Raw genomic sequence first — 18,640 nt, 5'->3', positions numbered from 1 at the left:
ATATATATAAATAATATATATATATATATATATAATATTATATATATATATATATATTCATATATATATATAATATATTATATATATGTATATATATAAATATATTATTTATTTATATGAATATATATATATATATAAGTATTTATATATATATATACCGTCCGACGACTCAATAGATGAGTGGTGAAATTCATTTGCAAACATTTGCTTAGGTGTGTCAAATATCCCGGTGTATACCAACATTTGGCTTTCGGTTGCGTTTCGCACTGCTAATCAATATACTGCTGCAAGTCGCTGCTGCGAGTCTGCGTCCATATGATGTTATAGATGTTCCTGTTCTTCCTGTTCCAATGCAAATTTTATTTATCTCACACTTTCAATATCAACTTCGGAGTTCAGACGATCCACAACTCTTTCCATTGTATTGAGTTTTGCCTGGGCGCAGTATCCAACTCAACATAGTACCCTCGTCTATGTACCCTATAACGGACACACTCTGTTCTCGGAGAAAATATGGAACATGTAACTTGAGGCTGTCGTAACTTGAGGCTGTCTTCTTCGGGAATCCCCTTGCGCCGCACCTTGGTTTTGGTGACGTTCTGCTATCGATGGAGATATTATCTTTTCATATTTGAATATGTGCACCAGTATTGACGTACTTGCTGCTCTGTCCGGCGAGGCGGGTGCGAATCGCTATATATTTCACACTCGCTTCTGTCCGATATTTTCAGGCTGATCTTGTATCATGGCTTGTGTTGATAGGCTGGTGTCTACAACAAATTGCTTGCTGAATTTTAAAACGAAAGTTTGTTGAGCTCGAATCATTACCAGATTTCCGCTCGCCTTAGTCGCTGACTGCGACAGACTCTGCGCATGCTGCAATGCCATGGTGGGCTGTTCTTTTTGCTTGAGTTCCAAAGGCAGGCTGCGTGTACCAATGAGTGGCTGATACCGCATCGTCGCTTGCGCTGATAGCCCGGTGTCTACTAGCAACTGCTTTCTGCGTTTTCCCGAAGTCTGGTCGAACTCGAATCATTTCTCAAATTTCGTCGCTGCTCACGACAGACTCTGCACATGCCGGCAGTGCCATGACGGCTGTTCCTTGGTTTATGTTACAAAGAAAGGATGCGTGTACTATCGAATGGCTCATACTGTGTCTTTGCTCGCGTTGTTAGACCCATCGCTTGGGTTGATAGGACGGTGTCTACTAGCAACTGCTTGTCTCCGGTCATTCTCAGAATTCTGTCCACTTTCGTCGCTGTTCGAGACAGACTCTTCACATTCCAGCAGTATCGGTTGTTCCTTTTTCTTACATTGTAAGACAAGGCTTTTTGTACTCATGAATGAACTCCGGGATAATATGACCAGGCTTCCCCCACGGGACACATGGGTGTCAAGACAGTTTGTGACGAAAGCTGCAGTGTTTGTCGGAGACAACTCGGTACGCAAGGTTATGCCTCTCGCCGCCAGAAAAACTATTAAAGTGAAATGCTCGCCGTAAGCTATTGAATACATGAAGACGCACCCGAAGTATACGTACGTCAAATGCCATGCATTAACACCCATCTTGAAACGATTCAGGTGAATATACAGAAGACCAAAGCACAGAAATACTATCAGCGTGCTCAAGGTCATAGCAACCCAGATATTTCTGCTACCGTCGTTAAAAGCTTCGTGCACTACTCTCGTCTTGACGGAATAAATACACAGGAATATCAGAGCTACGAACACGGGGAACATGGGGAGAAAGAGCTCTATCTCAAAATGAACAAAGTGAACATGGCTCAAAAGTATCTCAATCACCACCGTTATGACAGCAAGCATCATAAGAAGCCAATAAATACCATCCGAAATGAATCTCCTGTTGGAGTTCCAATTGGACTTGCAAGCTTTGAATCTCCATTTAGTCTGGAAGATCCTGTATAAGGTTCTCTGCTTTGCTACCACCAGTGCAATGATGGATGTATAGAAGAATGCGCCCAGCGAATAAAACAGGTATGTTAACCAAGCGTGACGGAGCAGAGCCAACTTAGGTATATATATGGTTGTCATGGCTGAGAACGCAAACAGCACACTCAAGGTTGTAGATGCCGACATGCCTACCACAAAGTCGAGGCCCTTGGCCTTGACAAGGGGATATGACCTATGTTTCCACAATAAGTAGCTTGTTATCGAAACTAGGCACAATGCATAGACTGCAGCTGCCGCTGTAAATACGATAGCACTCACATTATTTGTCACCCAAAGATTTTCACCATTCTGTGGCGGAGGATCTAAATTGAAAGTAAGTGCACAACCCACATATGCGGCGCCAACTACAGTGCCATGAACTAGCATTATCACTGGGAGGGTCCACGAGCTAAGTAAACTGAACTGTGCCGAACTGATGTAACCGCATACGAGGATTCTGCGTAAAACAACTACAGGATTGGTACTTTGCAGGTATATTTCCTCACTCATGACTGGCGTTATAACTGAGCACGCAGGTGCTTGATTCCCCTCCATGTTAATCTTGAGGTTTGCTGATATGCAATAAACTAACCGTATACAATCTCATTCTTTTTATTTTATCTTATTTTTTTGTACAATTGTCTCCTCAAAATTCCTTTTTTTTTTTTGTCTCAGACAGAATATAAATAGAGTATAGACAATAAAGTACATATTTTGTTTTATTAAAGTAAAAGAAACAAATATAATATTCTCTGAGAAGTCAGTGAGTCAGACACTCAATGAAAAATATCAGAGTGAAGACTTAAGACCCAGACTGAAGACTCCCAGGAGTCGGCCAAGACCCAGAGTCCCAGAGTCTCAGTCCCAACTCCCAAGTCCCAAGTCACAACCTCCCGTGCGCCCAGGGCTCAGGCTCTCAGGAGTCCAGTAGTCCAGCTACAGCAGTCACTACTGACACTATTTTATTGTTCATAGCCTCCTAAAATTTAAAAAAAGACAGGAGTGGGGAGGGCGTCAGCCGTCAGGCTATGTAAACGAAGGCCCTGTGTCGCAGTGCCGCTCGCGGTCTCGCGGGGGCGTGGCCTTTGGAGTTTGGCCCCCCTTCTCCTCTCGGCGGCTTGGCCTCTGCCCTCTGGGATTAGGCCTCACTGCTGGGGTGAGGTCACTGGAGTCTGGACTCTTGCTGAGCTAGTAAACTCTCGTTTGACTATAACGATGCGTCGTGAGTTCGTGACTCGTGAGACTCGAGACTCCGAGAGTCTCGCTTTTATTTAAAACAAGAAAAATAATAGTTGACATGTCGCGAGTTCGCGACACCGGGGTCAAGAACTTGCTTAATTTTTTTTTACTCAAGATTGGGTAAGTTATTTTTAGACCCTCTGATGTTTTTAATTTAGAAGGCTATGCTAAAAAATTCGCCAATAATAATGGGTCCTTTCAGCGATTTTTAGGATGGGGGGAAACCCATGGAAATTCTGAAAATAAAAATGTTTGTATTTACATAAAGTGTGTCAGTAATCAGTAACATCACTGTATACACTATAAACCAGTGGCCTACGGGCCTTACGCCCTGCGGCCTTAAGCCCTACGGCCCTACGCGACATACGACATGTTTCAGACGACACGTCGTAAGACGTTGCGGTCTTGATACCTTTCTAAATTTTAAGTTGTTTTGCTTTGTTTTTTAAAATAAGTAAAATTAATTAGCGTGTGAAACATGACCCCCCGGCCCCCGCTTGGCGGAGTGAGCGAAGCTCGGTATTTACTGACCACATGTCGGTATTTAATTTTGTCGCATAAATTTGCCATGACGGTCTGGATCGGGTCTGCGCTATGATTTCTGCTCGAGCCTCACGTCGAGGCCTAAATCCAGTTGTTTAAGGCACAATTTAACGTGGTATAGAAACACCAAACATAGTTTTTTCTCTGTCTCAATTAATCTACAAAAACTTATCTTTACAAAAACCAACATGACGTGTTTATATAAGAAAGTAATCATAATATATATATATATTCATAGAAAAAGATAATAAAATTCAATTCTTCCAAATAAGAGTTTATACAGTCTATTAGGTTATGGGCTATTAATCTCTACTCGAAACTCTCGTCTATTATTCCTCTACAATGGAAGACCTGGCTGCTCCCACCCCAGCCCCCAGATGGACCCAACTTACCATCAGCGGCGACACCCATGATCTCTGGCTAGGCGATCTCCAGGTCGCTGCATCCACTGCTCGTCAGAACGCTATACATGTTCTTAAATTAATTTGTTCCCTCCACCAATCATAACTCACTACCACAATTACTCATTCATCCACCTCAACAAACAAACACCAACAGAATAACATATGACGAATACCATAAAAATAACGGTCATCGCAGCCGATCTACTACTCTGAGAGTGTCTGCCAAAGACCGCATCACACTCACACACTAACCCCCCCCCCCCCTCCTCTCGGTGTCACCACCGAGAAATGTGTGCTAAATCGAAAGATTGGGCTGTAGCCATGCAGAACATCGACTTACAGCCTACGATAGACATCTGCGTTTCCTGTGTCAACTCTCAGATTCCTCGTTTTGCTGGCCCGGAGGGTAGTGAGCTTAATGACTTTCGAAAAGGCTACCTCATCACCAAGCGTTGTTACGCCAATCCAAAGTGGACTGATATCTTAGAACTTGTCCGTCTTAACATAAGCACCGGTTCTACCCAGGCGATATGCGTACCATTTCGTCACTGCTCCCGTTGGTGGTCATTTTACATCTCACACTTACAGTCTCCACCCTACATCATCCAAAATGACAAGAACACATTCTTAGGCAGCGACACTCAGGCCGTGGGTAAGCCCACTTGGATATATACACTTGTTGCCTAACGTATGGCCGGAAAAATGAAATGCGACCATGTACACCACACAACCACAAATAATGTTTACGGCCCCGTTGAACATCTCCACATCGATCTTCAGGGTCCCAAGTACACCATGAACATAATATATGACGGAACAAAATTTGGCATACATAGTGTTCACAAAGACAAAGTGTGCGTACCTGACGCTGCCAAGGCACTTCCCCTGCAGGTGCTTGCACGCTACAAACCATATCGCCTTATTGCTGATGGTGACAGCGTATTTCGGAGCAAAACACTCGCACCATGCTTCTTCTCCGAGATATGGATCTCAACAGTACCCCGGCACACACCCCGCAACTCAACGGAAAGGTTGAAAGGGAGCATGACACACTTAATTCAACTTACACGTACACTACTAATCGACATCAACCAGTCCCTCCCACTCTGGAGCCATGACATTTCATTCTCCATGTCACCTGATGTCAACAACCCTCGTGACAATTTCGGACTCATATCGTCATATCCCTAATATTTCCTTGGATGTCGACATCAATTTACAGTACCCATTTTCCACCACTCGACCATGTAGCCCTCCGCCAACGCTGTGACGACTTCAGAAAGAACTCAACAAAACGTTGCTCCAACAAGGAGATCGCGGCAATGGCCCGGCACCAATACTACTACCAACTGGTTATGGGTAAACCGCCAACCTCAAACCGAGACACAGCCAGACACGACAGCTTCAATCGCTTCTTCGAGTCTACACCAATCCGGCTCTGTGCTATGATTGTAACGAATACGTACATGTTCACATTGCTCGATTACCGCACCGACGGCTGTCTCTGCCCTGTCTGCCTTCACTACCAGCCACTTTCCCTGCATCCAAAACTGATTCGACGCATCCTGGTAGGCCCAAAACTGATCTTTTCTCCAGCATGTTGAAGAACAGCCGTACCCTCACCCGTCCCTGACACATCAACAGATGTTCCCTATTCCCCGGCTAATCACGCTGTTGAAGTACTACTTCCAAATATCAGTTCGAACCAAATCATCGCGCTTGTTGGTTCCGACTATGATACGTCCGATCCAGGCCAACCAACACATACTGAATTCATCCGTGGTCTGGTGCGGCATTGGCTTACCCCCATCTTCTCTTCTCGACCGGATTATGACGGACAACCTGGCCTTTCTCTTATTTTGTACTCTGCATTAGCCCATTCCGCGGCACTAAACGTCGCAGACCCAATCCGTACCACCTAGTTGGGTACTCTACTTAATAGATCAGCAAGAAAATATATGGAACATTCGATAGTAACTGTGCTTTGTCAGCACCGGCCTGAATTGACCCAGCGCAAATCCTCCATTGTCGACTCACTTGGTCCAAGCTTCAACAGGGAATTTACTGTCCACTTCTTCCCATCGATATTCCCCGAGCCACTACAACGGCTATGAGAGCCATACTATATGTACAAACATTGTAACTTAACTCCTTTGAAATAAATAGTATTATCCCTACACAAGTTATTTGCTACCCACTTAGGAGAAAACTTTTGGTCTCCGCGGCGCCCCTGCCGTGTTTAATTTATAGTGTCCGCCGTCGCATTGATGGGAAAGAAGAATGAAAGCCGTCAGTTCCATTTGCCTGGGCTATGAATCAGTTCGGTACAAGAAGCTGATGGTCCTCTTAATAGACTGAATAAACTCTTATTCTAGTTTTTTTTTCTATGAGTATATATATATTATGATTACCTTCTTATATAAATATATGTTGGTTTTTGTAAAAATGAGTTTTTGTAGATTAATTGAGAAAGAGAAAAAACTATGTTTGGTGTTACTAAACGATGTTAGGATGTGCCTAAAACCTTCCCTGAAACTCAAGTATAGTTTTTGAGTGACACGGATGAATCAAGTAATTGGAAAATATAAGCATATTTTCTACATAAGCTTGTTGATCAGTTTCTATACGGTCGGGAAATTGACGGATTTTAGGGCAACAACATTTACTACAGTAGAGACACATGACGATGAGCATCACTCCACTCACGAAGAGACTAGTGTACACGCCCAAGATATAAAAAATACATCAACTGCGAATACCACCACTTACTCGGGGCCCCTTATGGGTATCCGTATACCTTCAGCTCCTATAGGGTTGCTGTAACCTGTAGGTATAAACTATGATGTCAAACACCGGAGTCTTGTACCAAACTGTACGTCAGAGGACGAACTGAGTCTTCAGGGCTGCCCGTTTTTCTTACCGGGGTGCGAGAATGGTATCTTGAGGTTGTCATTACATACATGTAGCATGTGCAATAAGTTCTGCCACGCCCTCTGCCATTGTACAAGGGGACAAGAGAGCAGTGGGAGTATCGGTGCATGTTACTATTGCGAGCCTGGTCAAATGTGTAACAAATTTATATATTAACACACCAGAATATATTGAAGGTAACAAAGCTGCAGCATACGCAGGAGGATATTGGGCAGCTAGAGGCTCTCAGCAATCTCAACAACGCGATCATCATCAATGCGCAAATGGGTTCGATGCGCTTCGACTATGATGACGTGGACAGGCTTGTAGATGCAGATGATGGCGGTGTACCACAATATTTTCCTGCTGAAGATGCTTTGAGCTTTTGAATAGATTTCTTCGCCTGTCAAGTCCTAGATAAAGTCTTCCCCTTGTCGCGATAGAACCCATGTGTTAAGTTGCACCCCTAACGCGTTCATACTATGACGACCACCAAGGTAATGAGCCTCGTGCTTAGTCATTCACACGTACGTACCAACAATAAAACTAATCCGCCAATCTGATGCGCACATTTTACTTCAAGTAGTATGATAGGCTAGGCATGCATGCATAAAGATTAAATAATTATACAAACAAAATGATTGGTTAGATGTGTATAAATATCAAGCAAACTCAAACAAAATGATCGGTTAGAGCTCGCTGTAAACTTTACATATATATAAATTCCATCGGTCAACACTTTTTAACCGCGTTTCATTGGTGAATCGCTCGCTCTATGACCAAATTATTCACAATAGCCAAGATATATGCGTGTAGCGGTTAACGTTCTCATCTACATATGCTGAAACGTAATAAGGTCTGCTGTGAGTCTGTGAAGTCTGTGACGTCTTTGAGTCACCAACTCACAACCGAAATATTTATATATTTTTGTGAACTATTTACTCAAGTGACCACAACACAAATGAATTACATATATTGCTTTATCTTGCTCTTTGTTTTGTAGCATTTATAGGTGGTTCTTTTATCACTTTATTATTCAATGAACGGATTATAACTAATTTTTATTGGCGGTAAGTGAAAATGGATAAGATTACAATGAAAAAAATGAAAAGCCGCCCTCATCTCTCGTTCTCACAAGTGATAAGAGATGCATCGCCATCGGCGCAACGCCTTTTTAAAGTTTTTTCTTGTTTTGTTTTGTTTTTAGAAAACAAAGAGCCAACAAAAAAAGTATTCCTATAATTATGCTTTACTTTTATTAGCTTTTCTCACAGTAGATATTACTATTTTTTGGACGTTGCATAACTTTCGTCTAAAGTGAATCATCTGAGGCCAGAATTCCAGAAATCGACATACCACCCATACACAACCATACCATAATACCAAGTACCAACCCATTCCTTATCAGTTGTAGTTAGAAACAAGAAGGCTTTAAACATGGAGAACATGGGAAAAATCCTGTACAAGGTTCTCTGTTCTGCTACCATCAGTACAATGATGGATGTGTAGAACCGAGCGCCTAACGAATACAACATTCATGATAACCACATGTGCGAGTGCAGAGCTAGCTTAAGAATATTTATGGTTATCATGGTTGCAAACACAAACAGCACACTCAAGATCGTCGATACTGACATGCCTACCACATAGTCAAGAACATTGTCCTTGACAAGGGGATAAGACCTATGTTTCCACAATAAGTAGTTTGTTATCGAGACTTGACACAATGCATAGGCTGCAACTGACGCTGTAAATACGATAGCACTCACATTATTTGTCACCCAAAGATTTTCACCATTTTGTGGCCGAGGGTCGAAATTGAAAGTAAATGCGCACCCAACATAAGTGGCGCCAAAATATGTGCCATGAATTAGTATCGTCACTTGGAGGGCCCACGACCTAAGTAAACTGAACTATGTCGAACTGATGAACTCGCATGCGAGAACGCTTCGTAAAACAACTGCAGGATTCATAGTACTTTGCAGAACTTTGTCTTCACTCATTGGCGTTGAAATTGAGCACGCATGGAATTGATTTTCCACCATGTTATTCCTAGGGATAAGATTAATATTTTCAAGAATGATATGCTATAATGTATGTATGTTACAATGTATGAACAAATGGTATGGCTGGTATAGCTCTCATAGCCGTTGTAGTGGTTTGGGAAAGATCTATGGTAAGAAGCGGTTAGTAAATTCCCATTTGCAGCTTAAGTCCAGTGAGTCGACGATGGAGGATATGCGCTGAGTCATTTCGGGCCGGTGCTGACAAAATAGTGATACCATCGAATGTGTCATGTATTTGCTTGCTGTCCTACTAAGTAACGTACCCATCTCTATGGTACTGATCGAGTCTGCGCCGTGTAGTGTCGTGGAATTGGCTAGTGCAGAGTACGAAACACCGAGTAGGACCAGGTTATCCGTCATAATTCGATCGCAGAGCAAGGATGGGAAATACCGCACTAGACCATGGATTCATTTGGTATGTGCTGGCTGGGATGGATCGAAAGTATCATAGGCGGGACCAAGCGATGATTTTGGTTCAACCAAAATTTGGAATCAGTACTTTAATAGCGTGATTAGCCGAGGTATGGAGGGAACATCTGCTGATGTGTCAGAGACAGGTGAGGCTACGGTGGTTCTTCTACATGCTCATGAAAAGATCCAAGGTGTTCGTGGAGGGTCCAGATACCGTGGAAGTCGTGGCACTCTTGTAACTGCTGGAGGAGTTCAGGGCCAATGGGCGGCAGTTTCGAGCCTACCAGGATGCGTCGAATCAGTTGTTGGATGCAGGTTAAGTGGCTGATGATGAACTTGTTGCTACCAGGACACGGAAGTAGAAGAATGTGAACATGTACGTATTCGTTACAATCATAGCACAGAGTCGCATTGGTGGAGGCTCGAGGCAGCGATTGAAGCTGTCCTGTCTGGTTTTGTCTGAGTTTGAGGTCGGCGGTTTACCCATAACCAGTTGGTAGTAGTATTGGCGTCGGGTCACTACCGCAATCTCCTTGTTGAATCAGCATTTTGTTGAATTCTTTCTGATGTCGTCACAGCGTTGGCGTAGGGCTACATGGTCGGGTGTACGCCCGCCCGTGGTTTTGTGTACAGTATTCAGTTGTTCATAAATACTGTACGGGAAGCGCAGTGATGGTTTGTTGTGGGCCGAGGCGGGTTGCGTCAGAGGGATGAGTGTCATTGTGATGGCCATTGAGTCGAGGTGTATTCCCAGGCAACCTCCAAGGTAGTCCACGAATGGTCGCGCGGGGAGCAGGCCACAAAAGTGGAATAAGTGTGTTTGACGTTTGGAAAACCGAGAGTATTTAGTGCCCATGATGATGGCTGCTGCTTGGATGAGTGCTGTAAGATTTGGTCTCTCAAGGCGACATTAACGCCTTAGAATAAGTAAACGCGTAGGTAAAGTCTAAGTATCGTGAAAATATCAAAGTAAATGAACGAAATAAGACATTTAGTAAAGTTAGGTATGCCTCGTGAAAACAGCAATACTCGGAGGGATTGTGAGGCTGAGACATTGCCTATATATAATCCTCTCAGTACTGTTTCCGCCGAAGGGATTTTATTTAGTGTTTCGTTGTCGCTCTATCAGAAACTATAGTATGTTTCATTGGGGCGAATCCGAGAAACTCACAAGTCCCCAAATATCTGAAATGTAAATGGAAAAGGTATTAATTAATAAAACCATTAAAAACTATTTCAGGAGACTTAGGTTCCTCGTTCTATTAAGAGTACATTAGGAAACTTAAGTTCCTCGTACTATTAAGAGTACGTTTATAATTTACGTACTCCTTAAGAGTACGTTTATAACATAGAGTCTATTGTAGAGGCCCGGCTTATTACAGTGCTGAGTTAAAGCGCTCGAACAAGGTGTCGAACGCGTCGTTCCATATAAGCGGAGCCCAGGCAATAATGTTCCGGCCATATGTAGCCGTGGATAGGATGAATGTTTGGAACAGCGCCAGTAGGGTTTTATGCCAGTATTTTTCAAAAACTGATTGGGATGGGTTAGGTAAAATTGCTCGGAAGAAGAGCCATACCGGAGTTATGTCATCTATTTCATGACGAGTCTTTCGTCAAAAGGTGCTCGGGTACTGGCGGCTGCGGTAGGGACTGAGAAACTGGTGAGGTAGGGGTTTTTTCAGGGCTCGGTTTTTCAGATTTGCCCACTTTTGAGCGGTAGCTGGTAGGCTCACTGCTGCTATTGGGCGCCTGACCGCGGCCTTTTTGCTGACGGAACAGGCGGGCTTGTGGAGCCAAATCGCAAAGTGTTGGGTGTGTCTTCATCTATAGGTGCGCGGGTTTAGGATTTAAGGTCCCGGAGTTCGGATTCGAGATTGTTTACTTTTGCACAGAGGTTAGTGAGCATTTGGTGCTTGGATGATTTCCATTGGATAGGATAGGCCAATCAGTGTTCGGGGTGCGTAGAGCTGGTCCCAAAGTTTGGAAAGTATTGACCTGGGCAGAGAGGTCTGTGATAGATTTTTGAAAGTCCAATTTCCATTGGTCATTGGGCAAAGAGTCCTTGGGACGAACGTCTCAGTTGGGGATTCCGCCTGGCCCGACATCTTTCGCGACTGTGGGACTGTGGGACCCCAGGCTCGACCTGCTGGTCACCGAGATTTACATTTCGGAGACGAAATTTGAATCAAAGGTCCGTCGTGAAAGATAAATAAGGGGAAGTGAAAAAATATATATCTATTCTTAGGGTTCGCTGATGCGCAAGAATCAATCAATCCCGTTCTCTCTTTAGAAAAAAATGGTTCAGTGTATCGCCTTGCCACAATTATATGCATTATAAAATAAGTTATAGGGAGAGGACGACCACTCACAAGTCACCGCCAGAAGGTAAAAGGTGAAGGCGTGAAGGCTGAAGCCAAGGTCGAAGGTAACCTCAACCACAAAGGGGCCGGACCCCCTTGGCCCCAGCGCCCCAGCCCCAGAGAGTCAGGGACCAAGACTCACAGAGACCCAGATTCTGTCGAAAGAGGCATAAACTAAAGAGGCAGCCGCAGCCGCACCCAGACTCAAGACGGAACTAAACGTCTGACTCCTTGACTCCCGAGTCTCAGACTCTCAGTCTAAGGCTTCAGCCTCTCAGCCTCTCAAGTACATACATATAATTATTTTATATAAAAAACCAGACAGGACAATCTGAGTCCTGAAACTGAGTCCTGACTCTGAGTCAGGCAGCTCAGGAAGAGAGTAAATACATAGTAAAAAAACAGCTATGTCAATTGTCAGCCTATGCGTAATTTTCAGAAAGCTATGACAAAACCAAAAGAAGAAAAGGAAAAAGTATTTACTATATTTTTGGTCTCAGTTCAGACTTCAGTTTGAAAATCAAAATAGAACATTTATAGAAGGCTGTGTATATGTTTTAATATATATATATATATATATTTTCAGAAGGCTACGCTATTTTTTCGCCGTACTCCGTATCCATAAATATAACACAGGCGGGCCAGCCGGCCAGACCTGCTAAAAAAAATGTATGACAAGAATTTTTTCTTTTCCCTTTTCAAAATCAATCCAATAGAAAAAACTAGAATTTAGAACTGGATTGAAAAAAAGATGCTTCTCAGCCTCTCTGAGATTTGTGTTGACATTCTTGCATTCTTTCGTTGCAAAATGTTCACATTTCACAACAGGCACTCCGCCATCACATATTTAAAAATAAATAAAGGCCCATAGCTTAAGCTTCCCACAAATTATGGCACTGCCTCCGACCCCTCCGTTTACGACCGACGTTTGCGCCTACTCTGTCAAAAAGCTTTATTTATTTATCACCCTACTTCTACCATACAAGGCGGTTTTCCTGCAGAAATTAATATTCATTCGTGCTTGGACTTTACTCAATTCGCGCACTACATTCCCCTTTTCCGCTTTTCCCATTTGGCTATGAGGGACAATTTTTAAAATAAGGGTCACTTTCGGAAAGAAATCGACGGTGTTATGAAATCCAATCAATACACATCTCGAAACAGATATTCTTCTTGATTAGAAAAGTAAACAACTTCTAGCCTTTAGTTAGAGAATCTGGGTCCTGAGTGTCTTAGAAAGTTGTTATTTTAGCAAGAATAAAAGGGTAGAAATAGTCCTAAATAGCCTTTAAATACTATGTAGCCCATACTACTAAGTACTAACTAGCTAGTAACTACACGATGGTACTTGCTAAATTAAAAAAGAAAGCAAAAATTAAATATCTTCATCACGATTCACAACCACCTGTTTTACTCCGTGTTTAGAAAAAAAAGGCCCATCGCTTATACATATAAATATACAAATATATATATATACATACATACATATATACTAGATATATATATACATTACATATATATATAAAATATATGCACATATATATATATATGCGTATATATATATATATATGCGTATATATATATATATATATATATAATATATACATATCTATATATAGATGTATATATATACATATGTAGATATATAACATATTACGCAATTGCAAATGCAAATGGATATGCATATATATATATATAGATACTTCTATGTGTAATAATTTTACAGATGTATATATACATATACAAATATAATGTAATATAATATGATATAATAAAATAAAAACATATATATATATATATATGCATATTATCTAGGTGTTAATATAGGTGGTCTTTATTTGTTCCATACATGATCGTTTGTACCTTGTTAGATCTGCGCTTTAGAGAACGATCGCGTAAGTATACGATTTTAGCGCAAACTGACCGACTTTTGCATCGAGGGTCGGGTTTGTATTTTAAGACCCTTCACGCACCTGATATCATGGCTCTAACAGATATAGGTCATTCATAAGTCAACACTACGTTATCTTGCTCATCTCGTAGTGATTTGTCGGGTATCAGCTCTCCACTATGTTGTAATGCTTAACAGCCATCGCAAACCTTCCCACATACCATCCAGAGCGTAAAGGTTTAAACCTACTTAGAGGGAGCGCATGTATCTCTGCTGATCGCTCTTGTGCCCCCCTGCGTCCTTCTGAGTCTGCACAGTGCGAAGAGTCTCGAGGCATTCGGCCATGGCAGTGCTCCAGGCCTCCAATCGTTCACTTAGAACTTCCCAATTATCTCGCCCGAACGTCCTTCGAACAGCGCGGCGGACAATAACCTTTCAAAGTATAGTATTAAAAATTGATGTCAGAGAAATTATCGCATACGGGATTTGTGGTCAAATATTCGCGGACAGTAAATAACTGATTTGATCCATGATAGTTCAAATGACTAGATAAAAGCAAGATAGTCCGACACCGACGCAGCATTTTTTTCGCTGATGCATAATAGTTCTAGTGACTCGATAAATGCAAGATAGTCCGACACAAGACATACAAAAACATGATAAGACACAGGTCATACTTACCACAAAACAAAACGAAAGCGACGCAGACACAAATAATCTCTAACACAAATACTGAAACAGACATGCGCATGTTATACAATTTCAAATATGCGCTAAAAACGCAAAAACAAATACCTTCTCATTGAGCTGATCAAGCTTTCCAGTAACAAGCTCTTTGCGCATCGCCTCTATCAGCCACAACTCGACCAAGTCCTCCTCGACCTGAAGCGACTCGGCGACCTGCTTGTATTCTACCTCGTTCTGTACATAAGTGGAAAGAAAATGCAGTTTAGATAATGTACATACCAGACGTGATTCAGGATAATCGAGAACTAGAGCATGCGCGGATCGCTACCGAGATGGAAGACAAAATAAATTGGTGATGAATGAGCTAAAGGTTGGCGATATTGACGACATACAGTGTCGGTCGACAAGGAGATGAGTGTGAGCAACTTCATTTTCTTCTCGCATACATCCTTATGCAATGAGAACTCTTCGAATACACCAGGATTGCTCGATGCAAACTCAGCAAAGGCCTTGTAGTCACCGCTGAAGAACACTTGCAGTAAGCCGTAAATGGGGCTCACTCCCTCGAGAGCTTTGACAGCCTCCAGCTCTACCGCCTCGTCGAAAATATAACATTGGGAATCCCTAATCGCGTCGGCTAGGTATTCACACTGTGTGGAACGTGTATACACAGGGAAAATTTCAGCATACTATATAATAAGCGAGTGGCTTGATCACAACGTCCTAAGCAGCGTAAATAGTTTCAAAAAGGGATGCATACACTACGGTATTTCTGGTAGTCCATCGAGTATATCCACACTACAAAGCAGGTCATGTGGAAAGCGTAAAATATGTCATTCAGCATCAATTTTGGCGCCAGCGCTCATATAAATATCGTACACTTGGGGGGCTGTCGGACTTTTGCAATCTTGAGCAAATACAGCGTACATATAGCAAACAGATTTATACATACATATCCGAATCGGGCACAGCCTGCACATAAGGCCCGACCTCAAAGGTCCAATATCGCAGTTGATATCTCCTTGTACATGCTGATACAAGTGTGATAGCGAACACAAAAGCAAAATCAGAGACATAATACATAAAGACATACAGCAACATCCTTAGCTTCCGCGGCACTCTCCTTATCGAAAGATTGTAGGAACTTCATCTGAAACTTTCTTGCTTGGGCGGGGCTGTCACACTTTTTGCAGGCCTCGAATATATTGCGGTATAAGGTTCGGGTTTGCGATTGGTCACAATTCCATTCAGCAAGCCACTCGGGCAACTGAATATACCGTTGTAGAAATAAAAAAGATGATATGCGATGCACATCCAAATATCAAAATCAAAATATACCAAAATATTATAAAAAGTAGTGTTCATACATCAGCAGCAATCGCTGTTAAATAGCAACGACTTGATTTGTAAAGGGCAGACTAACTACACACAGGGTTTGAGAATACCACATGAAAAGCAAGGTTTATTAATTATACGTCTGTGGCAAGGGAAATCACACAAAAATCATGAATCAATGCTTGTAATAGAAACGTACCTGTTCGAATTGGCTCTCGAGTGCGTGTAGGTAGCCACTGGCACCACAGACCTTTACAAGCGAGTTGTAACATGTGTATCGAGCTGAGCTATCTGCATTCATGTTGTTGAAAAGGAAGGCCAACCTGCACATTGGACGACCCACGAATTTAAGGGCCAGAATCAGCCGAAATGCCACTTGAAAGAAGACCAACGCCAAATACGTTCTTAAATATTAGTAATTGCACTCGTGTTAGTGTGCACGCATGATGCGATATCCCCAAGACTGTATATGCTTGTGGAGTATTTGAGTGCTCGGTACAGTAGCGTGTACTTTGGTGTTACACAGCGCATATTAATACATACTAGTAGAATACGCTATTGCATTAAAAAAAAAAATTCTGTATGAAGGCCTGGGAAGTGGGGCGAATCGTGCCTGCAAGAGAAATGAGACTTGATCCAACACACTTGTCAGTCCTTTTTGAGATGATATCTACAACACACACGTACCAAGCAAATATACAAATAATATGTCCCGCTGGTAAGCGGTTCTTAAACTAATACGAAGCTCAATCAGAACAAAATTGAACGACGTTGTGCATGGACCTTTCAAAACGCATACACCATGGACGAACAACACAAATATCACTTACGCCTACATCATAGGCTTTGATGGCTAGCACAAATTTCTGCGACTGACAATACTTACACCTACATCGTAGGGTTCTATAATAAGCACATACTGCTATAACATACACATACAACTTGACACGGATGGTAGCACGGTCAGCGGGCCCTCCCTCTACTACGGAAACCAGGCGAGATAAGAGTCGATCGACATCGGCTGGTTCTACATTGCTGCACAGGTTTACAATGGCGTATATAGAGGCCTCCGCAGCTACAGGTGATCGAGACAGAGATTTCGTCAGACAGAAATTTTTAAAATTTGGATCTCTAAAACACTTTCATGTTTATATATATATATATATATAAACCTACATGTACACACACACATATATATATATATATTATATATATGTATATTTAAACATGTCATACATGTATGTGTCTACAAAGACGGATATACAAACTTAAAGCAGACATGGCATACAGACACCCTTTGGTCCCATCCTATGAAGACAACTGAAGCGTGCAAATCTTAATGTACGTCATCATCAGTTAAAACACGATAGTGAGAGTACAAATTTCAGTGAGAGCGTAATCTCAAAGATTACTCCCTACAGCGCTATAAATGTAAATACTGTCGTATACATACATATATAGAGGAGTATACATGCATATCTACTGACAACTGACAACCACATCACAAACATTCATGTGAACTACATACATACAGAATACGATACGATCTGTAATTGTCTGCCCACTTGCAAAAGTGGCACAGCAACTGCTACCAAAGCTTACCGCTATCGGACTCATTGAGCAGAACTGGCGACTTTTCAATAAGGGCAGCGCACAAGGCCTGAAAGTCCTCAGCGGTCTCAAGTTTTTCGCAGAGTGTGGTGACCTCTGTCTTCTGGGTGAGACCATCGATGTGAAAAGCGAGCTCACGAGCCTACATTAAACCAAAGTTGGTGCAGAAAATCAATTAAAAATTCATACGAGCATCTACTGGAAAAGCCAGCAGTGCATATAAAAAGCAAAGTTACACATGCGATTATGATATATACGTCAAGCATTTCTATATGCATAACAAGCACAACAAGAAATAAAAATATTCACATATCCGAGCAAGCACAAGTCATACTGTTGACGAAAATAATCGAAACAGATATTAACTCGCACGTCAATCACAACATACAACGGAACGCACATGATTTATATAAATATAAATATAAAAATATACACATACAATATAATACATATACATACATATATATATAAATCCATATTCTATCAAACATAAAAACGTGAGAACTAGCATTTTTTTTTGCACATACACATATTGGTAGATATGATATAAATATACGACACATTTATAAGTATATTTATATTCACATATACACGGATATATATATATAATATAAATAGAAAAAAATACATTTAGAAATGTGTCTACCTGTATTAAAAAAACAGTACATTTAATATCCCATAGCATAGATGTAAACGTCCGAATAAAAGTATAAAGAGATTAAAGAAATCAAGAGATAAGATATTTATATATATATATATGAATATGTATACTAGTATAGACATAATTATACTTGTATGACAATACTTGTATATATGTAATTATACATAATTAACATCCACACATACATACATACACAAACACACATATATAAATACCCACACACAGCCACCCATACCCCCGGACGCATACAGTATAAAAACATTCATCGATACATATACCTATAGAAGACAAGAATATATAGACAAGATGAATTATATATACGCATGCACGCACACACGTATTTATATATTAACGTACGCACGCAAACACACACACACACACGCACTTATATATATACATTAATAATATATACATATATATATATATTTATATACGTATGTATATATTTATCAATATATATATATATATGTATATAATATGAATATTATATATATATATATATAAATATATGAATTATATATATATAAATAACTATGAAACAATACACACATTCTCTCTCTCTCTCTCTCATA

General features: G+C 41.3%; 2 protein-coding genes across 2 annotated transcripts in view; both read right to left on the bottom strand.

The window, feature by feature from the left end:
- Nucleotides 1-335: 335 nt before the first annotated feature.
- Nucleotides 336-2,526, bottom strand: SARC_09185 (hypothetical protein). The gene has a single exon (XM_014296810.1). It carries the CDS (start codon nucleotides 2,503-2,505, stop codon nucleotides 1,147-1,149), a length of 1,359 nt encoding a protein of 452 aa, XP_014152285.1. The 5' UTR covers nucleotides 2,506-2,526; the 3' UTR covers nucleotides 336-1,146.
- An 11,170-nt stretch (nucleotides 2,527-13,696) lies between these two features.
- SARC_09184 (hypothetical protein) overlaps nucleotides 13,697-18,640 on the bottom strand; it is a gene marked incomplete at its 5' end in the record, with an annotated part of 5,458 nt that continues 514 nt past the window's right edge. Inside the window, 7 exons of the mRNA XM_014296809.1 lie at nucleotides 13,697-14,206; nucleotides 14,570-14,695; nucleotides 14,854-15,111; nucleotides 15,555-15,728; nucleotides 15,996-16,119; nucleotides 16,736-16,871; nucleotides 17,399-17,549. Of these exons, the coding sequence (XP_014152284.1) occupies nucleotides 14,024-14,206; nucleotides 14,570-14,695; nucleotides 14,854-15,111; nucleotides 15,555-15,728; nucleotides 15,996-16,119; nucleotides 16,736-16,871; nucleotides 17,399-17,549 (1,152 nt within the window). The 3' untranslated portion in view covers nucleotides 13,697-14,023. The remainder of the gene's footprint in view (nucleotides 14,207-14,569; nucleotides 14,696-14,853; nucleotides 15,112-15,554; nucleotides 15,729-15,995; nucleotides 16,120-16,735; nucleotides 16,872-17,398; nucleotides 17,550-18,640) is intronic.

The sequence above is a fragment of the Sphaeroforma arctica genome (genome assembly GCF_001186125.1).
Source record: "Sphaeroforma arctica JP610 unplaced genomic scaffold supercont1.904, whole genome shotgun sequence".
Classification (NCBI taxonomy): domain Eukaryota; class Ichthyosporea; order Ichthyophonida; genus Sphaeroforma; species Sphaeroforma arctica.
This window is presented reverse-complemented; position numbering and strand designations above follow the sequence as displayed.